General features: G+C 44.8%; 2 protein-coding genes across 3 annotated transcripts in view; both read left to right on the top strand.

Moving 5' to 3' along the window:
- Window positions 1–5,319, top strand: part of ROCK1 (Rho associated coiled-coil containing protein kinase 1) — a 122,880-nt gene extending 117,561 nt beyond the window's left edge. For both annotated transcript variants that reach the window (XM_056137909.1, XM_056137908.1), the window contains exons 31-33: window positions 64–322; window positions 3,164–3,371; window positions 3,918–5,319. In XM_056137909.1, the coding sequence (XP_055993884.1) occupies window positions 64–322; window positions 3,164–3,371; window positions 3,918–3,921 (471 nt within the window). In that variant the 3' untranslated portion in view covers window positions 3,922–5,319. The remainder of the gene's footprint in view (window positions 1–63; window positions 323–3,163; window positions 3,372–3,917) is intronic.
- A 7,940-nt stretch (window positions 5,320–13,259) lies between these two features.
- USP14 (ubiquitin specific peptidase 14) overlaps window positions 13,260–18,520 on the top strand; it is a 40,353-nt gene continuing 35,092 nt past the window's right edge. The window contains exon 1 of the mRNA XM_056137916.1: window positions 13,260–13,501. Within this exon, the coding sequence (XP_055993891.1) occupies window positions 13,486–13,501 (16 nt within the window). The 5' untranslated portion in view covers window positions 13,260–13,485. The remainder of the gene's footprint in view (window positions 13,502–18,520) is intronic.

Raw genomic sequence — 18,520 nt, 5'->3', positions numbered from 1 at the left:
AGTATTTTTATACAATTGAAATTTTTATGTATAGATTGTTATTTTTCCTTTAATGATTTTTAGATACTATATGCAAATGAAGGTGAATGTAGAAAAGATGTAGAGATGGAACCAGTACAAGCTGAAAAAACTAATTTTCAAAACCACAAAGGCCATGAGTTCATTCCTACACTCTACCACTTTCCTGCCAACTGTGAGGCCTGTGCCAAACCTCTATGGCATGTTTTTAAGCCACCCCCTGCCCTAGAATGTCGAAGATGCCATGTTAAGTGCCACCGAGATCACTTAGATAAGAAAGAAGATTTAATTTCTCCATGTAAAGGTAAGATTTAATTTCTTCATGTAAAGGTAAATGAAAATTATATTTATGACTTAATAATGAATAAAACAACTCGTGTCTTATTTTCTATATTAAGTTGTAAAGAGGTTATAAGTAGTTGGGGCCGCAGACATGGTATAGGGGTAGCCTGGTATTTTGGCAGTAGATCTCTGTGTGTGGCCCAGTAGTAAAATGTATGCCTTGCATGTATAAGGCTTTTTTTTTTTACATTAATGGAATAATATTCAAATGTCATTTAGCAACTGCAGATTACCTTTGGACATTTTTTTTTTTTGCAATTTTTTTTTTTTTTTAGTGAAGCACCATGAGGTACAGTTGTAGATTTACAAATCTTTGTGCTTGGATTTCGGTCATACAATGATCAAATACCCATCCCTCCACCAGTGCCCATTTCCCCCCACCCCCCCTCCCACCCTGCCTCTGTGGCAGGGCATTCCCCTTTGTTCTCTCTCTCCTTTTGGGTGTTGTGGTCTGCAAAAGAGGCATTGAGTGGCAGTCATGTGCAGTCTATAGTCTACTTTGAGCATGCTTCTCCCATCCTGGGAGGATCCTCCCAACACCCTTTATTTGGTGCTCCCTTCTCTATCTGAACTGCCCTTTCCCCTAGAATACCCGGCTGGCCTCTAAGCTATGGAGTAATCCTCCTGGTGTTGATCTCAGCTATTCTTAGGTATTGATCTCATATTTTGTTGCTTTATATCCCCCAGATGAATGCAATCTTTCTATGTCTATCCCTCTCTTTCTGACTCATTTCGCTTAGCATGATACTTTCCATATTGTACCACTTGTATGTAAAGTTCATAACTTCATCTTTTCTAAGAGCTACATAATACTCCATTGTGTAGATGTACCAAAGTTTCTTTAACCAGTCATCTGTTCTTGGGCACTCAGGTTTCTTCCAGTTTCTGGCTATTGTAAAGAGTGCTGCAATGAACAAACAAGTGCAGATGTCACTTCGACTACACATTTTTGCCTCTCTGGGGTATACTCCCAGGAGTGGTATCGCTGGGTCAAATGGGAGCTCAATTTCTAATTTTTTGAGAAACGTCCATACTGTTCCAAAAGGGCTGAACTAGTCAGCATTCCCACCAACAGTGAAGGAGTGTCCCTTTCTCGCCACATCCGCGCCAGCATCGGTTGCTTTTGTTCTTTTGAATGTGGGCCAGTCTCTGAGGTGTGAGATGGTATCTCATTGTGGTTTTGATCTGCATCTCCCTGATGATTAATGATGTAGAGCATTTTCTCATGTGCTTTTTTGCCATTCGGATTTCTTCTTTGAGAAAGTTTCTGTTCATTTCATTGCCCCATTTTTGGATGGGGTTGGATGTTTTCTTCCTGTGGAGTTCCACCAGTACTTTGTATATCCTTGATATCAACCCCTTGTCAGATGTGTATTCGGTGAATATCCTTTCCCATTCTGTAGACTGTCTTTGTATTTTGGTCACTCTTTCTTTGGAGGTACAGAAGCTTCTTAGTTTAAGATAGTCCTATTTATCTATCTCTGTTTTTACTTGTTCGGCCAGTGGCGTGGCATCTTTGAAAGTACCATTAGCCTCAATGTCATGGAGGGTTTTGCGAACTTTGTCTTCAATGTACCTTATGGTGTCTGGTCTGATGTTGAGGTCTTTAATCCATTTTGATCTTATTTTTGTACATGGTGTTAGGCAGAGTTCTGAGCCTATTTTTTTTGCATGTAGCCATCCAGTGATGCCAGCACAATTTGTTAAAGAGGCTTTCCTTACTCCACTTCACATTTCTTGCACCTTTATCAAAGATTAGATGATCATATGATTGAGGGGAGATGTCAGTGTATTCAACCCTGTTCCATTGGTCTGCAGTTCTGCTTTTGTTCCAGTACCACGCTGTTTTAATTATTACTGCTTTGTAGTAGAGTTTGAAGTTAGGGAGGTTGATTCCTCCCATTTTCTTTTTCCCAAGAATTGCTTTAGCTATTCGTGGGGACTTATTGTTCCATATAAATTTCAGGAGTGTTTGCTCCATTTCTTTGAATGGACATATTTTTAAAGAGACTACCTTTGTTAATGAAAAACTGAGTGGAAGGATATCTGAAAGCTTTGCATTACAGGAGGCTCAGATTGGATCCCTATCACCTTACCACGGAAAGCAACCCAGGAGCACCGCCAAGTTTGACCCAAAAGCCAAAAAGTGGGGTGGGAAAACTGCAAAGCCCTGAGTTCCATCTGCAGTGCCACAGACCTCTCAAGCATTCCCAGGAAAGGCCTCAGGCCCCCAAATACCATTTAATATATCACCTAGTTTTAAAAAGTGTGGGGCTGGAGAGATAGCACAGCGGGTAGGGCGTTTGCCTTGCACGCATACGAGCCAGGTTCGATTCCCAGCATCCCATATGGTCCCCTGAGCACCGCCAGGAGTAACTCCTGAGTGCAGAGCCAGGAGTAACCCCTGTGCATCGCCAGGTGTGACCCAAAAAAAGAGCAAAAAAAAACAAATAAATAAAAATAAAATAAAAAGTGTCACGAAGAAGTGCCCTTTTGATTGTGATATACCCTCTTGGGCCCTTTTCTTCATTTTTGTTTTTCTGATTTTCATTTCCTGGGCCAAACATATGTTTAACATAAACAATAATGTCTTCTAGTTTAGCAAAGGTGCATGAGGGAACTTTATAGGCTGTACCTACTTTACTGTTTTTATTTTTCAGTCTTTAATCAAATTGAGAAAGAGTATCCAAATTCAGCAAATAATAGTAAATGTTTCAAATTTTAAGGAGCTTCATTATTGTATTCAGTAAATGTATTTTTAGGTATCATGAGTTTAATTGCCTTTTTTTCCCCCTTAACATAGTAAGTTATGATGTAACATCAGCAAGAGATATGCTGTTGTTAGCATGTTCTCAGGATGAACAGAAGAAATGGGTAACTCATTTAGTAAAGAAGATCCCTAAGAACCCACCGTCTGGTTTCGTTCGTGCATCACCCCGAACACTTTCTACAAGATCTACTGCAAATCAGTCTTTCCGGAAAGTAGTCAAAAATACATCTGGAAAAACTAGGTAAGGATTGAGATGTAGCAATGTGAGAGGCTAATAGAGGGTAGGGCACTTACCTTGCCTTGTATGTGGCCAAATGAGATTCGATTTCCCAGCACTCCGTATGGTATCCTAAGCACAGAGCCAGGAGTAGCCACTGTTGCGGCCCTAAAATTCGGGGTGGGGGGAATTTATTTGTCCACTTCTTTTTTTTTTTTTTATCCTTGTGCTCTAGGTTCTTGGATTAAACCCATGCCTCCTGCATACAAAGCATTGGCTTACCCCATTGAGCTATCTCTCCAGTCCCTCCTAATTGTATTCTTTAACTACCATTCTTTTCTAGTATATTATTGTTCATGTATGAGATATTTATATGGAGTGCTACATTAGCTCTGTGCTAAATAACTAAAATTCTAAATAAAATTGGATTATAGTTGTATAAAAATGGATTTGAAATAGAGCAAAATAGACAGTGCTGAAGAGACAACAGTAGTGTATGTGCACCTTTTTTGTGGTTTTAACTGAGTGCTTTTCTTAAAATAATCTGTTTTTCCGTTTTTCCTCCAACAGCTAACCATATGATGCAGTGCTTTATGGGATCATGTGGGATGCTACCTGAGAAGCCAGGCTTCTTTACCCATGCAGAGCAGACGGACTGTTCTTTGACACACATATCACAGGCTTCAGGGTTAAGATTGCTGTTACTCTGTCCTTGCTTTGGCACAAAAGCACACTGAGGGTTTTTTGTTTAATTGCGGGTTTGCCTAAAGGTAGATTAGATTAATTATTACTGTGTAATGCAAGTACAATTTGGGGAAAGCTTAGCTAGATATATATTTTTAAAAAGGTGCTGCCTTTTTGAATTTCTAATAAAATGCCTGTCAATCATGATAGAATATAGTTTTCCTCGTCTGAGTAAGAGGAAGGGACTTTCACTTTCAGGTGGAATGGCCATCACTATCAAGACCAGCTCATGGAAGGAGTAATGAAAATATCTCAAAATGAGACAAGAAAATTTTTAAATGACTTCAGTTTTTGTGCTCTTGCAGGACTATAAAAACTTTTAAGAAAGCAGTGACATCACTTGACTTTAGTGTCCTCACTGTAGAATTTAAAAGCCTTATTGTTGATTACCCATGGTGGACTTAATGGAGAATAAATACCTTTCATTATGTGCTTTACAAAATACTGTATGTGTTTCAGCAAGTTTATAGATTAAGGGTTGGGAGAAGGCAAAAAATTTTACATTTACTCTATGCAGTTTTGCCAAGCCATATTGAGTTACTACTAGAGACATTAGGAACTAATTGTACAAAAGAACTGAGTTTAAAACCATTTTGTGGGGTACATCATTTCTGTAATTGTATAATGTATTTCTTTGTGGTTTTAAGTGATAAAGACCTTAAGTTAACGTATGAAAAATGTATGCACTGTTTGAAATGTAAATTATTCTTAGAACACTTTCAATGGGAGTTACGTTGCTCTTTTAGTGCCTTAATTTGAGTTACTTACTGCCATAAATAAGTTTCAAAAATGATGTATCTGAATTTTTCATTAATAATTGGTATCATTTAAAATATATACAAGTTTATTGGACTTTGATAAACTGCGTATAGTCTGCATCAGTTTGCCTGTTAAAATGACTTTATAAAGCTGCAAATTATGTTATAGGTTGTTCCCACTATAAAATTATGGCAATACATCTGTGATGTTTTCCAGTTAACATAGGAATTATCAGATAAATATTATTAAACTCTTGTCCAGTAACAAGAGTTGACTCATAGGGGCAGTATGATTTTTTTTGTTTATCTTTTTAACCAAATACCTCCTCAGTAATTTATAATGGCTTTGCAGTAATGTGTATCAAGAAGCACTGGAAAACTGATTCGTCTCTAGGATGATATGCATGTTTCAAGTGGTATTGAAAGCCGCACTGATGGATATGTAATAATAAACATATCTGTTATTAATATGCTAATGACTCTGTGCTCATTTAATGAAAAATAAAAATAATTTATGAATGGATACCTTTAATAATGACTTAATGGTGTTTTCTCATGGCTGAAATAGAAATCATGTACAAATTTAGTCCCGAACTACATACAGATAAAAGTAGCACTGTAGCACTGTTTTCCCATTGTTCATCGATTTGCTCGAGCGGGACCAGTAACGTCTCCATTGTGAGACTTCTTGTTACTGTGTAGTTTGCCAGGCTTTGCCGTGCGGGCAGGATACTCTTGGTAGCTTGCCAGTCTCTCCAAGAGGGGCGGAGGAATCGAACCCGGGTCAGCCAGGTCGACCCAAATGCCCTACCCCCTGGGCTATCGCTTCAGCCCCACAGATAAAAGTAGATTTTAATTTTTTTTAAAGTGAATTTTTAAAAGATAAGATCTGGTTTGGGCTCTTAAAACAAGAGTGGCTACAATTTAAAAAGGTACCTAATGTCTATTCAAAAATAAGTTTCCATGACACTGCAGTGCTTCTCACATCTTGACTAGAAACTTGATAGTCTTAATAACAGACTTTTTATTCAAGGAAACAGTTTCAACTTTGAAAATTGAGAGCAGGGCAATTTTGTATACTGTTCAGCATACTAAGATAGTGTCTCAAAGGCAAAAGTTGTGTGGAATTACTGAATCTCAACAATTCAGGTACCCTAAACATGGAATTTCTTAACTGTTATGCAAACCCACTGCATACTCAGCACCTTCTTTTTTTTTTTCTCTTTTGTTTTTGTTTGCTCGTATGGGGACCACTCTTAAAAGATGCTCAAGGCTCAGTCCTGGCTCTGCGATCAAGGGATCACTCCTGGTGGGCTTTGGGGACAATATGGAGTGCTGGGGGTTGAACTTAGGTCAGCTGCATGCAAAATAAGTGTCTTACCCACTGTACTAAAGTTTCTAAGGTATGGAACTTCACCTTGAAGAGCATGGAATACTACAAAGAAATTCACCCAGCACCTCTATTTCTACCATTTTAAACATAACTCCAAAATAGTAGACAAAAGGCAAGGGTCCAGTGCTGTCAGGGTTGGTCTGGATTGATTTTTTCTTTTTTTCTTCTTTTGAGATTGGGTCATATTCTTTGAATTCTATTGTATTACTCAAACTAAGTGTTACCTTTTGTTCTTTCATTATCAAATTAGTTGGATTCATACTCGAAAGTCTCGGGTAGCAGTTCAAATTTCTTTTGTTTTGAGGACATATCCTGCAGAGCTCAGGGGCTACCCTTGGTTCTTTGTTGCTCTGGCAGTCGTTATTTGTATGGTACTTAGAATTGAACCCAGCTTCCTACATGGAGAGCATCTATGCTCTCTATGAACTGTCTCCCTGGCCTCTGCTTAAGGTTGTTTCTTTCTTCTTTGGGATCCTTTGGGTTAGTCCATGTGTAATTTAGGCATCAGTGAAATATTTAAGCATAGTTTACATATAATTTGTTAGAATCCCACCACCTTTGCTTCCTGGCAATGCTGGGGGACCAAATGGGATACCAGAGATTGAACCCAAGGCATCCACATGGAAGGCAAAACGGCCTACCTACTGTACTATGGCTCCAGCCCCAATGCTGAAGACTTTTTTGGAAGGGGAGGTTTGGGGTAACATACAGCAATGCTCAGTGATCACTTCTGGCAGGGCTCTGGGGACCGTATGTGGTGTCAGGAATCCATCTGGGGCCAAGTAGATGCAAGGCAAATGCTCTAATCCCTGTACTATCTCTCTAGCCCATGAGGATTTAATACTGTATGTACATATACTTTCAAACAGAAAGAAGGAAATCAGAAATGAAGAGTCTATTTAAATTGTTAGGCTGAGTAAAGCAGATTGCCTTCTCTAACACATGCAAGCCTCATTCATTCCAGTAAAAACCTGAGAGAATAGTGAACTGAGAGAATCATTGTTCAGATTTTCAGCAAAATTTCAGCATGCCACTGAAGAGAAGAGATGTTGGATGCAATGGTGAGAGTATGGTCACCATTTGACTTTATCCACATCACCACCCCCAAGGCAGCACAGCTGACAGCCCAAGAAAGATCTTCCCCAGCTCATGAATTTTCCCATGAGGGAGAGAATGTAAATGGGTATTCAGCATCCCCATTTGTGCTGGAGGCTGCCAAAGAGGATACTGACCTTTCTCTCATCCCTCCAGAGGACATGACAGTATGGGAAGCAGGTGGGACAGCAGTCTGAGAAGGACATTGCTGGACGAAAAGCACAAGACAATATCCTGGATGTATATGGGCACAGTGTTCTCAGCAAAATGTTCACAAACTATTCAACAGCACCTTTAAACGATCGTATCTTTGGCCAAGTGGGATTCATCCCTGAGTTGCAAGAACCCTTCAACATATGCAAACAAATGTGATATATATATATGTATATATACACTAATGGAATGAAAGATACAAACTATATGATATTCTGAATAGGTGTAGATAAAATAAAATGACCTTTGATTTTAGAAATTCCCAACAGGTCTAGGGATGTGTCTTAGAGGTACAGCACTTGCCTTGTATGCATTGAGACCTGAATTCAATCCCCAGCATCCTCCCCCCCCCCCCACTCCCACCCAAAACACACACTTTAAAAATTCCTAACAAAACTTCCCACAGAAGGAATGTATCTTGGGCCCAGAATATGACTCAGGCAAGCTACCGAGAGTATCTCGCCCGCACGGCAAAGTCTGGCAAGCTACTGTGAAGTATTAAATATGCCAAACACAGTAACAATTGTCAAGGTCCGCCCATACTGTTCCAAGTGTCAGAATTTATTATTTTTTATATAACTATAGTAGTATTGGGCTGGAGCAATAGCACAGCGGGTAGGGTGTTTGCCTTGCATGCAGCTGACCTGGCCAACCCGAGTTCAATACTTCCGCCCCTCTCGGAGAGCCCAGCAAGCTACCTAGAGAATCTCGCCCACATGGCAAAGCCTGGCAAGCTACCCGGGACGTATTCGATATGCCAAACACACTAACAAGTCTCACAATGTTACTGGGTCCACTCGAGCAAATAGATGAACAATGGGAGGACAGTGACAGTGACAGAGATGAGACCCCTGGAAACTGCCAAGTGTGGCCCTGGTTTCCTCCAGGTCCATTTGGGTATGGTTCTGAACCCCCAAACTTCATCTGCAATTACTCCTATAAAAGAAAGGCATATTTTGACATAATAGAAGCCATAGGTGATAATCTTGTGTAAGTCAAGTAAGATCATACTTGACAATGCAAGATAGTTGAAAGAAGGTCCACTAAGAGATCAACACAGTTCTAGAAATCCTAGTGAGAGCAAAGACACAAGTGAAAGAAATAAAAAGCAAGGCAAGAGAGATACAGTACAGTGGTAAAAGAGTCCCCAAGCACTAGACCAGAGAATGTCAGCATTCCCAAGCCAGGGAGGGATGAAAAGAGTGAAATGAGTCAAAAGGAGAGGGACCGATATAGAATGACTGCATTCATTTGTGGTATATAAAAATATTTAAAAGAAGACTCATTCATGGCAAGGGAAAACAGTCTAGGAGGACTGATAAATGGTTGGAATCAACCACAAGTGTGTGTGAGGCAGAGGGTAGGTAAGATAGAGAAGAGACCAGTATGACAATAATAGCTGGGAATGATCATGTTGAACAAGAACTGAGTGTTAAAAGTAGGTAAACAGATATTCCTGATAACCTTTCAGTATCAGTATCACAAACCATAATGCCCCAAAGGAGAGAGACAGACAGAGACAGAGACACAGAGACAGAGATGAAAAGTGCTTGCCATAGAGGCAGGCTGGGGTGTGAGGTATGGGGGTAATTGGAAGAAACTTGGGGGACACTGGTGCTGGGAAATGTACACTGGTGGAAGGATGGGTGTGGAATACTGTATGACTAAAACCTAATCCTGAACAGCTTTGTAAGGGTCTATCTCACAGTGATTCAATTAAAAAAAGTAAAAAAAAAGTGACAGATTAGGTTATTATTCAAATCATCCTGCAAACCCTTTAATTGATTATGAGTTCATGTGGTATGACAGAATGAGCAAGAGATTGAGAGAGAAAGTCTGGGGTTAAGGCACGTGTCTTGCATGTGACTGACCCTGGTTTATCACCAGCACTGCATATGGTCTCTAGATCACTGCCAGAAATGACCCCTCACAACAGAGTAAGGAGCACTAGCTGCTTGTCTAGTGTCCCCCTCCCCCATTAATGGTGTGATGAATGAGGAAAGAGATAGATTGCTTTTCCTTTCTTCTTTTTTTGCCTTTGGCCCACATTCAGATTGCTAGTGATCCAGGGAAACCCTAAGGGGCCTATATAGAGCATGCAAAGTATAGGCTGTAGACCTCTGGGTTATCTTCACAGCCAAATGCTGCTTTTCTATTTTAACGTGTTTAGAGTTATGAAAAAATGTTTAGAGTATTGAGTACCTGAGTCTTTATGGGAAAAAATACTACTATGTTTTTCTTTATTTTTTTTTTTTTTGCCACATTCTGAATTACTCTAGGGTGAGGGACCACTCTTAGTTCTGCTCCAGGGGTTGCTCCTTGTGGAGCTCATAAGAGGGGATCAAACCAGTATTGGTGACCTGCAAAGAAAGTGCCTTAACTCTTGTATTATCTCTCCAGCCCAACAAGGATGTATTTCATATATGTTATAATTAGAACTTAACTTGAAACATTAGAGGAACAATGTATTCAGGTAATAGGTCTTTATGAATGAAACTACCAGAAAGGGCTGATAGAGCCTACTAATGGAGAGATCATAAATCACCAAATCAACCCACAAATCATGCTTATCTTTACTATTTGTGGGACAGTGAGTCATGGAGAGTTTCCTGAAAAGATGCAACAGTAAGAGTACCCTTTAACCAGAATTTTAAATAAGATTCTAGAGCTATTTTTTATACGAGACATATAAAAGAAAAAAGTATGATGGGGTCAGAAAGCTAGTACAGAGGGTAAGGTGCTTGCCTGGCATGTTCGATCCCCTGCACCACCTATGTTCCCCAAGTGCCATTTGGAGTGATCCCTGAGCTCAAGCAATCAGTAAGCCCTGAGCACTATTGGTTGTGGCCCCAAATCATACATACACAAATAACTATATATATAAATGAGTACATACATGTATACTTATATGTGAATATGTGTAAATGTATATACTTTTTTTTTAAATGTAGGAGTACTGGCATTTATTCAGCCACTGATCAGCTGATTGTATATTCTTATATTTTAATGTGTGGATTGTGGAAAACACATGAAATATATTACAAAAAGTAGAAAAACCCTCCAGTTTATGAACATTTTATATTATGGGACAATTTTATTTTATGTTTTAAAAAGTCAATGGCTAAAAGTATAAGGAGGAAGAGAGGAAGAGCTGCTACTTTTTTGTATGTATTTATTTTGGGGATTGTGGGGCCATACTTGGCTATGTTTGTGGGCTACTCCTTGCTTGGTATGTAGGGGAAATGTGGTATGAATAAAACCTGAGGCTTCTCCCAGGCAAGAGTGTGTTCTAGTGCTGAGCTGTATCTCTGACCCCTTAATAGGTTTTTTTTTTTTTTTGCTTTCTGGATCACACCTGCGATGCGCAGGGGTTATTCCTGCTCTGCACTCGGGAATCACCCCTGGTGGTGCTCAGGGACCATATGGGATGCTGGGAATCGAACCTGGGTCGGCTGCGTGCAAGGCAAATGCCCTACCCGCTGTGCTCTCTCTCCAGCCCCTGACCCTTTACTAGTTTTATTTACATGTCTTTTGGGGCTCAGGAGACTACATGCTGTACTGGGTATTGAACCATGGTCAGTCACTGAGTTGTATTTACCCACTGTACTGTTTCTCCCACCCCCTTTACTAATTTTAAAAATAGAGAACGCTAAATTGGTCTTTCTGCTTGACTAACAGATGTTAAATTTTTTTTTCCATTTAAGAACTTTGGAAAAAGAAAGTGATCATCTAGAGAGCTGAGCACAAGGAAATTTCAGTATGACTTTTTTCCTGTTTGTGATGAGAAATATATTTAAGAAAATAGAAACCTCAATTAGTCAGACTCAACTTTTTATCCTGCCACTCAGGCCCTCTATAGTAACATACCAAATGACCCAGCCTCCATTATCTCCCTGCACAGACCTTCTCCTGAATCTTCTACTCTAGTCTACCCAGCCACCTACATATTATTTAGATACACGGTTATTAAATATTTCAATTATTATGTCTACAGGTTCTGATAGACCGAGCTCCTGGAATAGAAGGTCCAGGACAGGCAATAAATAAATGTTGAGTTTATGAATTTGATTGCTTTGTGTTTTTGATACTTTCTGTCCAGTAAAAACCCTCCTGCCTCTGAATGTGTCTTACTGATTTCCACTTCTTTCTTAATTCTATGATACTAACTCTATAATCTTAAATGGAGGATTTTCTAAGGTTTAGTAATGTATGGGGTGGGGATGGAGTGTGAATAACTGGAGGAAAAGTGGGAGGAACAGTCCAAGATAGGGACCTGGTACAAGAACAACAGAATAACAAAAGCGATAAGACAGATGGTAGAACCGGGTTGGAGACAGGAGACCTGGCGCTTGTCGAGCCTTGAGTCTGTTGTTACAGTCAACAGTAATACGAACAGGTAATGCTGTCAAAAAGGAAGAACGCGATCCACTAAGTGCTTGGCTTGGGGACAGCCTGCTGACGCTCAGGGGCTACTCCAGCGTGTCGCTGCAGGTGCTCAGGGGCCGGCTTGAGTCCGAGGCTGCCTACCAACCAATCTCGCGCTCCAGAGCAATGTTCCCTAGGCCTGCTATTAATTTTACTCGCCAAGCTCCTAAAGTGCAACTTACTCTCCTTCATGAGAAGGTCGAATCCAGGGAGCAGAGAGGTCTAGAGGTCTCCGTTTTCTACAGGACACATGAACAAAAAAGGACAAAATCTTTCATTTCCGGAGACCCGGTCTCTCGAGCTTGGTTTTAAGGCCCTTGGGGGTGCTGCGGGCAGATCTGCTCGGAGACTGGGCATCCCCGGGTGTAGTCAGACTCTGCGACCCCCAGGCGCAAGGCAAGTAACCGCTGGAGCGCCTGAGCCACGATCCACACCCACTTCTCAGTCGCGGTTGTTCTGGGTCTGGGGAAAGATTGGAGGGCACACTCAGCTTGTTCAGGGCTTGCTCATGACTTTGTGCTCAGGGATCACACCTGGCAAGGCGCTTGGCGGAGGGGGGGGGGGCGAGTGAGAAGGAGGGAATCGAACGATCCAGTCGCTTTATAAAAGGAGGGGATGACAGGTTCTTATCGACAGAGGGGAGGAGCGGCCTTCGCCGGCGGCTCCACAGTGCGCAGGCGTCACCTGCCGGGCCCGGCCCCGCCCCCGCCGCCCGTTCCCCGCTCCGGGGCGAGGCTCGCCTCAACTCGCGCCCCGCCCCCACCTCGCCTGCCCCCTGCCCGCCCCGCCCTGCCATCGGCCCCGCTCCCTCGTCCGGGCCCCGCCTCGCCGCACCCCCGCCCCTACTAGGGCCCGCCCCCACCCCGCCCCCGCCTCGCCTCCGGCCCCTGTCCGCGCCCGGACCCTGCCCCGAACCCACCCCCGCTGCCCACTTCCGCCATTCCTCCCCCCCGCCTCCCCCCCCCGCCCTCCTTTACGCCCGTTGCTCCCTCGCTCCCCCCCTCCCCACCCCCGCCCCGCCTCGCGCCCGGCCCCTGCCTCACCCTGCCCGGCCCCGCCCCGCCCTCCGCCCCGCCTCCCTTGCCCCGCCCCCCATCTCGGGCCCCGCCCCTCTCCCGCCCCCTGCCCGTTCCCCGTCTCCCCTGCCCCGCTCGGCCCCGTCCCGCCCCCGCCTCCCGCCTGACCCTCCCGGCCCCGCCCCGCCCCCCTTCTCGGGCCACGCCCCCGCCCCGCGCCCGCCTCCCCCTGCCCCGCCCCGCTCCCGCTCCGGGCCCCCTCCGCTCTACCCCCCGCCCCTTCCCTCCTCCCCCCTGCCCGCGCGGCGGCCCGGGAGCTGCGTGCTGCTGCGTCATCGCCAGGGGCCGGTTTGAATGAGTCGCGTCGCAGCGGAGCCGCCACCACCGCGCCTCAGCCTGGGCCGCCGCTGCCGCGTCTCCGCGTTCGTCTCCCGAGGCCGCCTGTGCCGGGCCCCGCTCCTGCCCCGCCGCCGCCGCCCGCCCTCGGCCCCGCCATGCCGCTCTACTCGGGTGAGCTCCCGCGCCCCGACGGGTCCGGCCTAGGCCTCGGGTAGGCGGGCGGGGGAGGGGAGGGGGCCGCGGCCTGCAGGCGCGGGAGCGAGGCCGGGCGGGGAGGGCGCCGCAGCGGGCGCGGCCGCGGGGCCGTGACTCTGCAGAACCGCGGCTGGGGCCGCCTGGACTTCGGCGACGGGCGAGGGCGTGTCGGTCGCGGGGGGCCGGCGGCGTGCAGCTGCGGTGCCGTCCGGGCGCTGCTCGGCCGCTCGCGCGTTTCTCCTGCCCTCGACGGGGTCGCAGGCGCCTGTGCCCGAGGGTCGGGTGAGCGGGCGCCGGCCCCGCGCCCAAGGCTGGCCGTCTGCGGGCGTCGCTGCTTCCTGACGCGCTCGACTTCTACGTGTCGGTCGGCGGTCGGACATCGCATTTTCACTTGGCCCAAGTGCACCTTGCGCCTTCCTCCTCGTAGTTCAAAATGGCCCCTCGAATAGACGCGGTGGCTCCGACTGGCCGTGGCGCGACTCCCCGACAGGCCAGCCTCTGGGCTCTCCCGGCGCCTTTTGCGAAGATCGCCCTTTACCCAGCACGGTAGGAGCCACGAGGGATGCTTCGTCCCGAGGTAGATTCTTGATGTTCTAGAACTTTGCTTGGTAGCGATGACTCAACCTCCTGGAGAGCTCAGCATTTCACCAGGAGCGTGCGAGGGAGATCCTGCCCAAGCAAGGCAGAGTTGAGGCGTCATCTCCACGTAGAAAATGTGTATTTTCCGTCTTTGGAAAATCTGCCCTTCTGGTTTGGTTTGATTTGATTTTTGGGTCAGACCCGGTGCCCAGGGCTTAGGCCTGGCTCTGAGTTCTGGGATTACTCATGATGGGGTGCCGGGGATTGAACCTGGTCAGCCGGTGCTGACCAGGCAAATACCCTGCCCACGGTTCTGTGGCTCATGACCCCCTAATTTGTTTTGGTTACCAGTTTTAGTGGGAAATTAAAGAATTTCATACTCAGATTTTAAAATCAGTGCGGCAAAATTAGTGGACACCTATGTGCCTGGCATGAAACTTGGCGGTTTTATACATATTGCCTTGTAATCTTCAAAGCAGAAGTGGGATGTTGGTAGAAATCTCCTTTCCGGGGAGGTAAAGCATTGAAGTAATTTTCCTTTCACCTAGGTAGCTAAATAAGACAGGCTCCTTTTTATTATTTCCAATATTGTTCTGGTTTAGTGTTTTCTCATCTTTTGCTTGTAATAGTACAGATTCAGTGATTATAGTTATGCCTCCGTCAGACCTTTTTTTCCTGCTGCTCATCTAGTGTTCAGTGAGATCAAGATGAAAATGAAAACCTTGATTTAGGGGTTACACATTTTCTATGACATAAAGCCGTTATGCTTTAGTGTAATGATATTGTCTTCCCTGGCTGGATCTAGTTATAGTTTCAGCTATTTCTTCATCCTGGGACATATATCTCAGAACACACTATGCTGCTTTTCATTTTTTTTTTCTTCTTATTTTTGACCACACCTAATGGTGCTCAGGGATCACTTGTGGTTCTGTGTTTGCTTAGTGATCACTCCTAGTGGAATTGTGGAACCATGTAGGGTGCCAGGGATGGAACCTGGGTTGACTGTGTGCTAGACAAGCACCCTACCCACTGTTCTGTCTCTCTGGTCCCTTTCATTGTTTTTATCCTCCCCCCTCCCATACCCCCCCAGTACTTTTATTCTGTCACTCCTCTTAGTACCTAATTTTTTGAGATCTCAGCTCAAAGTTGACTCTTTTCTCATGGAATATTCCTCTGTGTTCTTATAGCAGCATTTATAAGACTCATGTTACATTAATAATTTTAACCACCCACTTGTCTTTCTTTCCTTATTAGAATGTAAGATCATAGAGAATCTCCCTAATGATTGTTACTAATCTTGAGTAATTGAACTAATAAAAGAGTAGGGATTTGGAATCTGGGTCAGTTTGCCAAATTCCTCTATGTTTAGAAGTTAGAAATCACACAACTATTAGTTAAATCAGACATCTATAGATGTGTACTCATTTTAGAAAGATGTAAAGTTTTTGGTGTAAATATTACTCTAAAATTATGTCCTTATTTTCACATATTTCAAAAATAAGCTATCTGATGAGGCTGATTTAATTATTTTTTGGGGGAATGGAGTTATATGCTGTGGACTAAGGTGCTACTACCCTTTTGGGTGCAATGCAAATGCCCTACCTGCTGTGTTATCATTCCAGTCACTAAGGGGCTACTACTCTTGGATTGTCGTTTCTCCTGGCAGTGCTTGGGATTCAAGTGATGCTGGGTCTCCAATCCAGGCTCCCTGCATGCAAAACATATGTGTGCTCTAGCCTGTTAACGCTATCTCCCCAACTTAGATGTACGATTTTTTTTTTAGGCTACCAACAATAACAACTTTATTTTTTTTTAAATTTTTTAAATTTTTTAAATTAATTTATTTATTGAATCACCGTGGGAAAGGTTACAAAGCTTTCAGGTTTAGGTCTCAGTCATGCAAATATCAAACACATTTCCCTTTACCAATACTTATTTTTTCCCATGAAGAACCCCAATAAAACCCCACCCCCCCACCCCTCCCCGTCCCTGTGAGGCAGATGAATTCTAGTTAACACTCTATCCGCTTTGATTAGATTGTTTCAATAAAAGATTCACCACTATTATTTAGAGTTTACCCCCCCCCCCCCAATCAGACATGCTGAAAAAGCATTGTGAAGTGATTTGCTTTCTACAGCTGGGTTCAAGAATTAAATGTTGGTTTTGGATTTCTGCTATTTTACTTATTGACCCTGGAAGTATTTCTACTGAAAGTCAGATAGTTAAGAAATTGGTGTCTGTGCTCTGGAGTCGTGGCCGTGCTGGAGAGCCACTAGTGGGGGGCAACTGGTGACCTCGGTAGGGCGTGAAGGGCGGACCGAAACGCCCCCCTTCCCATGAGGTTTTAGTCGCCCCCACTCCCCTGGCTCATACCTGCTGTCCACAAGGCTCCCATGCGGCCGCCATCTTTCTTTCCAGAGAGGAGAAGGCGACTGGGGCAACACCCTTTCCCCTCCGGACAGACATGATGGCCTGGATTAACGCATAGTCCGTTCACTTTTCTGCTCCAAGCTGCCGGGTTCTGCATTAAGTCCTTGTGCTTCTGGGGCCGTGGCCGTGCTGGAGAGCCGCTCGCGGGGGGCAACTGGTGACCTCGGTAGGGCGTGAAGGACAGACTGGAACGCCCCCCTTCCCATGAGGTTTTAGTCGCCCCCACACCCCCGGCTCATACCTGCTGTCCACAAGGCTCCCATGTGGCCGCCATCTTTCTTTCCAGAAGGAGGAGGGCGGAAAGGACCAACACCCTTTCCCCTCCGGGCAGACATGATGGCCTGGATTAACGCATAGTCCTTTAGCTTTTCTGCTCCAAGCTGCTGGGTTCTGCATTAAGTCCTTGTGCTTCTGGGGCTGTGGCCGTGCTGGAGAGCCGCTCGTGGGGGGCAACTGGTGACCTCAGTAGGGCGTGAAGGATGGACTGGAACGCCCCCCTTCCCATGAGGTTTTAGTCACCCCCACACCCCAGGCTCATACCTGCTGTCCACAAGGCTCCCATGTGGCCGCCATCTTTCTTTCCAGAGGGAGGAGGGCGGAAGGGACCAACACCCTTTCCCCTCTGGGCAGACATGATGGCCTGGATTAATGCATAGTCCTTTCACTTTTTTGCTCTAAGCTGCTGGGTTCTGCATTAAGTCCTTGTGCTTCTGGGGCTGTGGCCGTGCTGGAGAGCCGCTCATGGGGGGCAACTGGTGACCTCAGTAGGGCGTGAAGGACGGACTGGAACGCCCCCCTTCCCATGAGGTTTTAGTCGCTCCCACACCCCCGGCTCATACCTGCTGTCCACAAGGCTCCCATGCGGCCGCCATCCTTCTTTCCAGAGAAGAGAGGGCGAATGGGGCAACACCCTTTCCCCTCTGGCAGACTTGATGGCCTGGATTAACGCATAGTCGTTTCACTTTTCTGCTCCAACCTGCTGGGTTCTGCATTAAGAGATGTACGATTTTTAGCATTAAATCTGTTCATATTGTCTGACACCCATCCTCCTCATGTGCCTCCAGAACTTTCTTGCTTCTAAAGGAAACGCTGTAGTCATTGAACAGTTGACTTCTTTACTTTCCTTCCAGGTTCTTGGCAACCAGACATTCTGTGTTGTAATGTGCAAGAGTTTTATTAGTTTTTAAGACTGAATAATATCTCTTCTAAGCATGTAGCACAACTTGTTCGTTGATCTTTTGAAAGATCCTTGGTTTGCTCCCATCTTTAGGCCATTGTGTATAACGCTACTTTGAAAATCACCCAACAGGGCCCAAGAGCAAGCTCAGTGGCCTGTGCGCAGGCTTTGCATGCATAAGGTCTGGATCCCTGTACACATGGTTCCCCACTACTGCTAAGAGTGAGCTTCTCCTGAGCACAGTGCCAGGAATAACCCCTTAATAACTCAGTGTGGCCATGGAAGATGACCCTCTTAGAAAAGAAAAAAAATGGATATACAAATATCAGTTTAAGTTCCTGCTTTCCCTGCTTTGAGGTTTATGCTCAAAGTGTCATCTGGTTATTCTAGTAATTTCATGAGGAACTCCCACAGTGACTGGACCATTTTACACTCTCACCAGCAGTATACCAAGGTTTTAGTTTGCTCACATCCTTACCAGTGCTTAAAGAGATTTGCGGGAGGTAGTGAGAAATACTCAATGGAGCTAGGTTCTCTGGGGCACCCTCAATGATCCAGTTTAACGGTTAGTGCTCTGAGGCTACCAAGACCAGGTGTAGTGATTCCTGAGGGAGCTTGCTTGAAGTGGCAGGAATCAGCCCTATTTTTTGTTTTTTAAAACAAAAATTTATGATACCCGACTGGTTGTGAAGTAGGATTTCTATTATATGTATATTGTTTATGTGTAATTACAAATATGCATAGCATGGGCATATAAACAATCTTTGGATTCTTAATGTTTTATTTGTGTGTGTGTTTGTTTTGGGGTC

Source organism: Sorex fumeus, unplaced genomic scaffold (assembly GCF_029834395.1).
Source record: "Sorex fumeus unplaced genomic scaffold, SorFum_2.1 ptg000128l, whole genome shotgun sequence".
Taxonomy (NCBI): domain Eukaryota; kingdom Metazoa; phylum Chordata; class Mammalia; order Eulipotyphla; family Soricidae; genus Sorex; species Sorex fumeus.
Note: the sequence above shows the minus strand (reverse complement) of the source record. Positions and strands in the feature narration are given on the sequence as shown.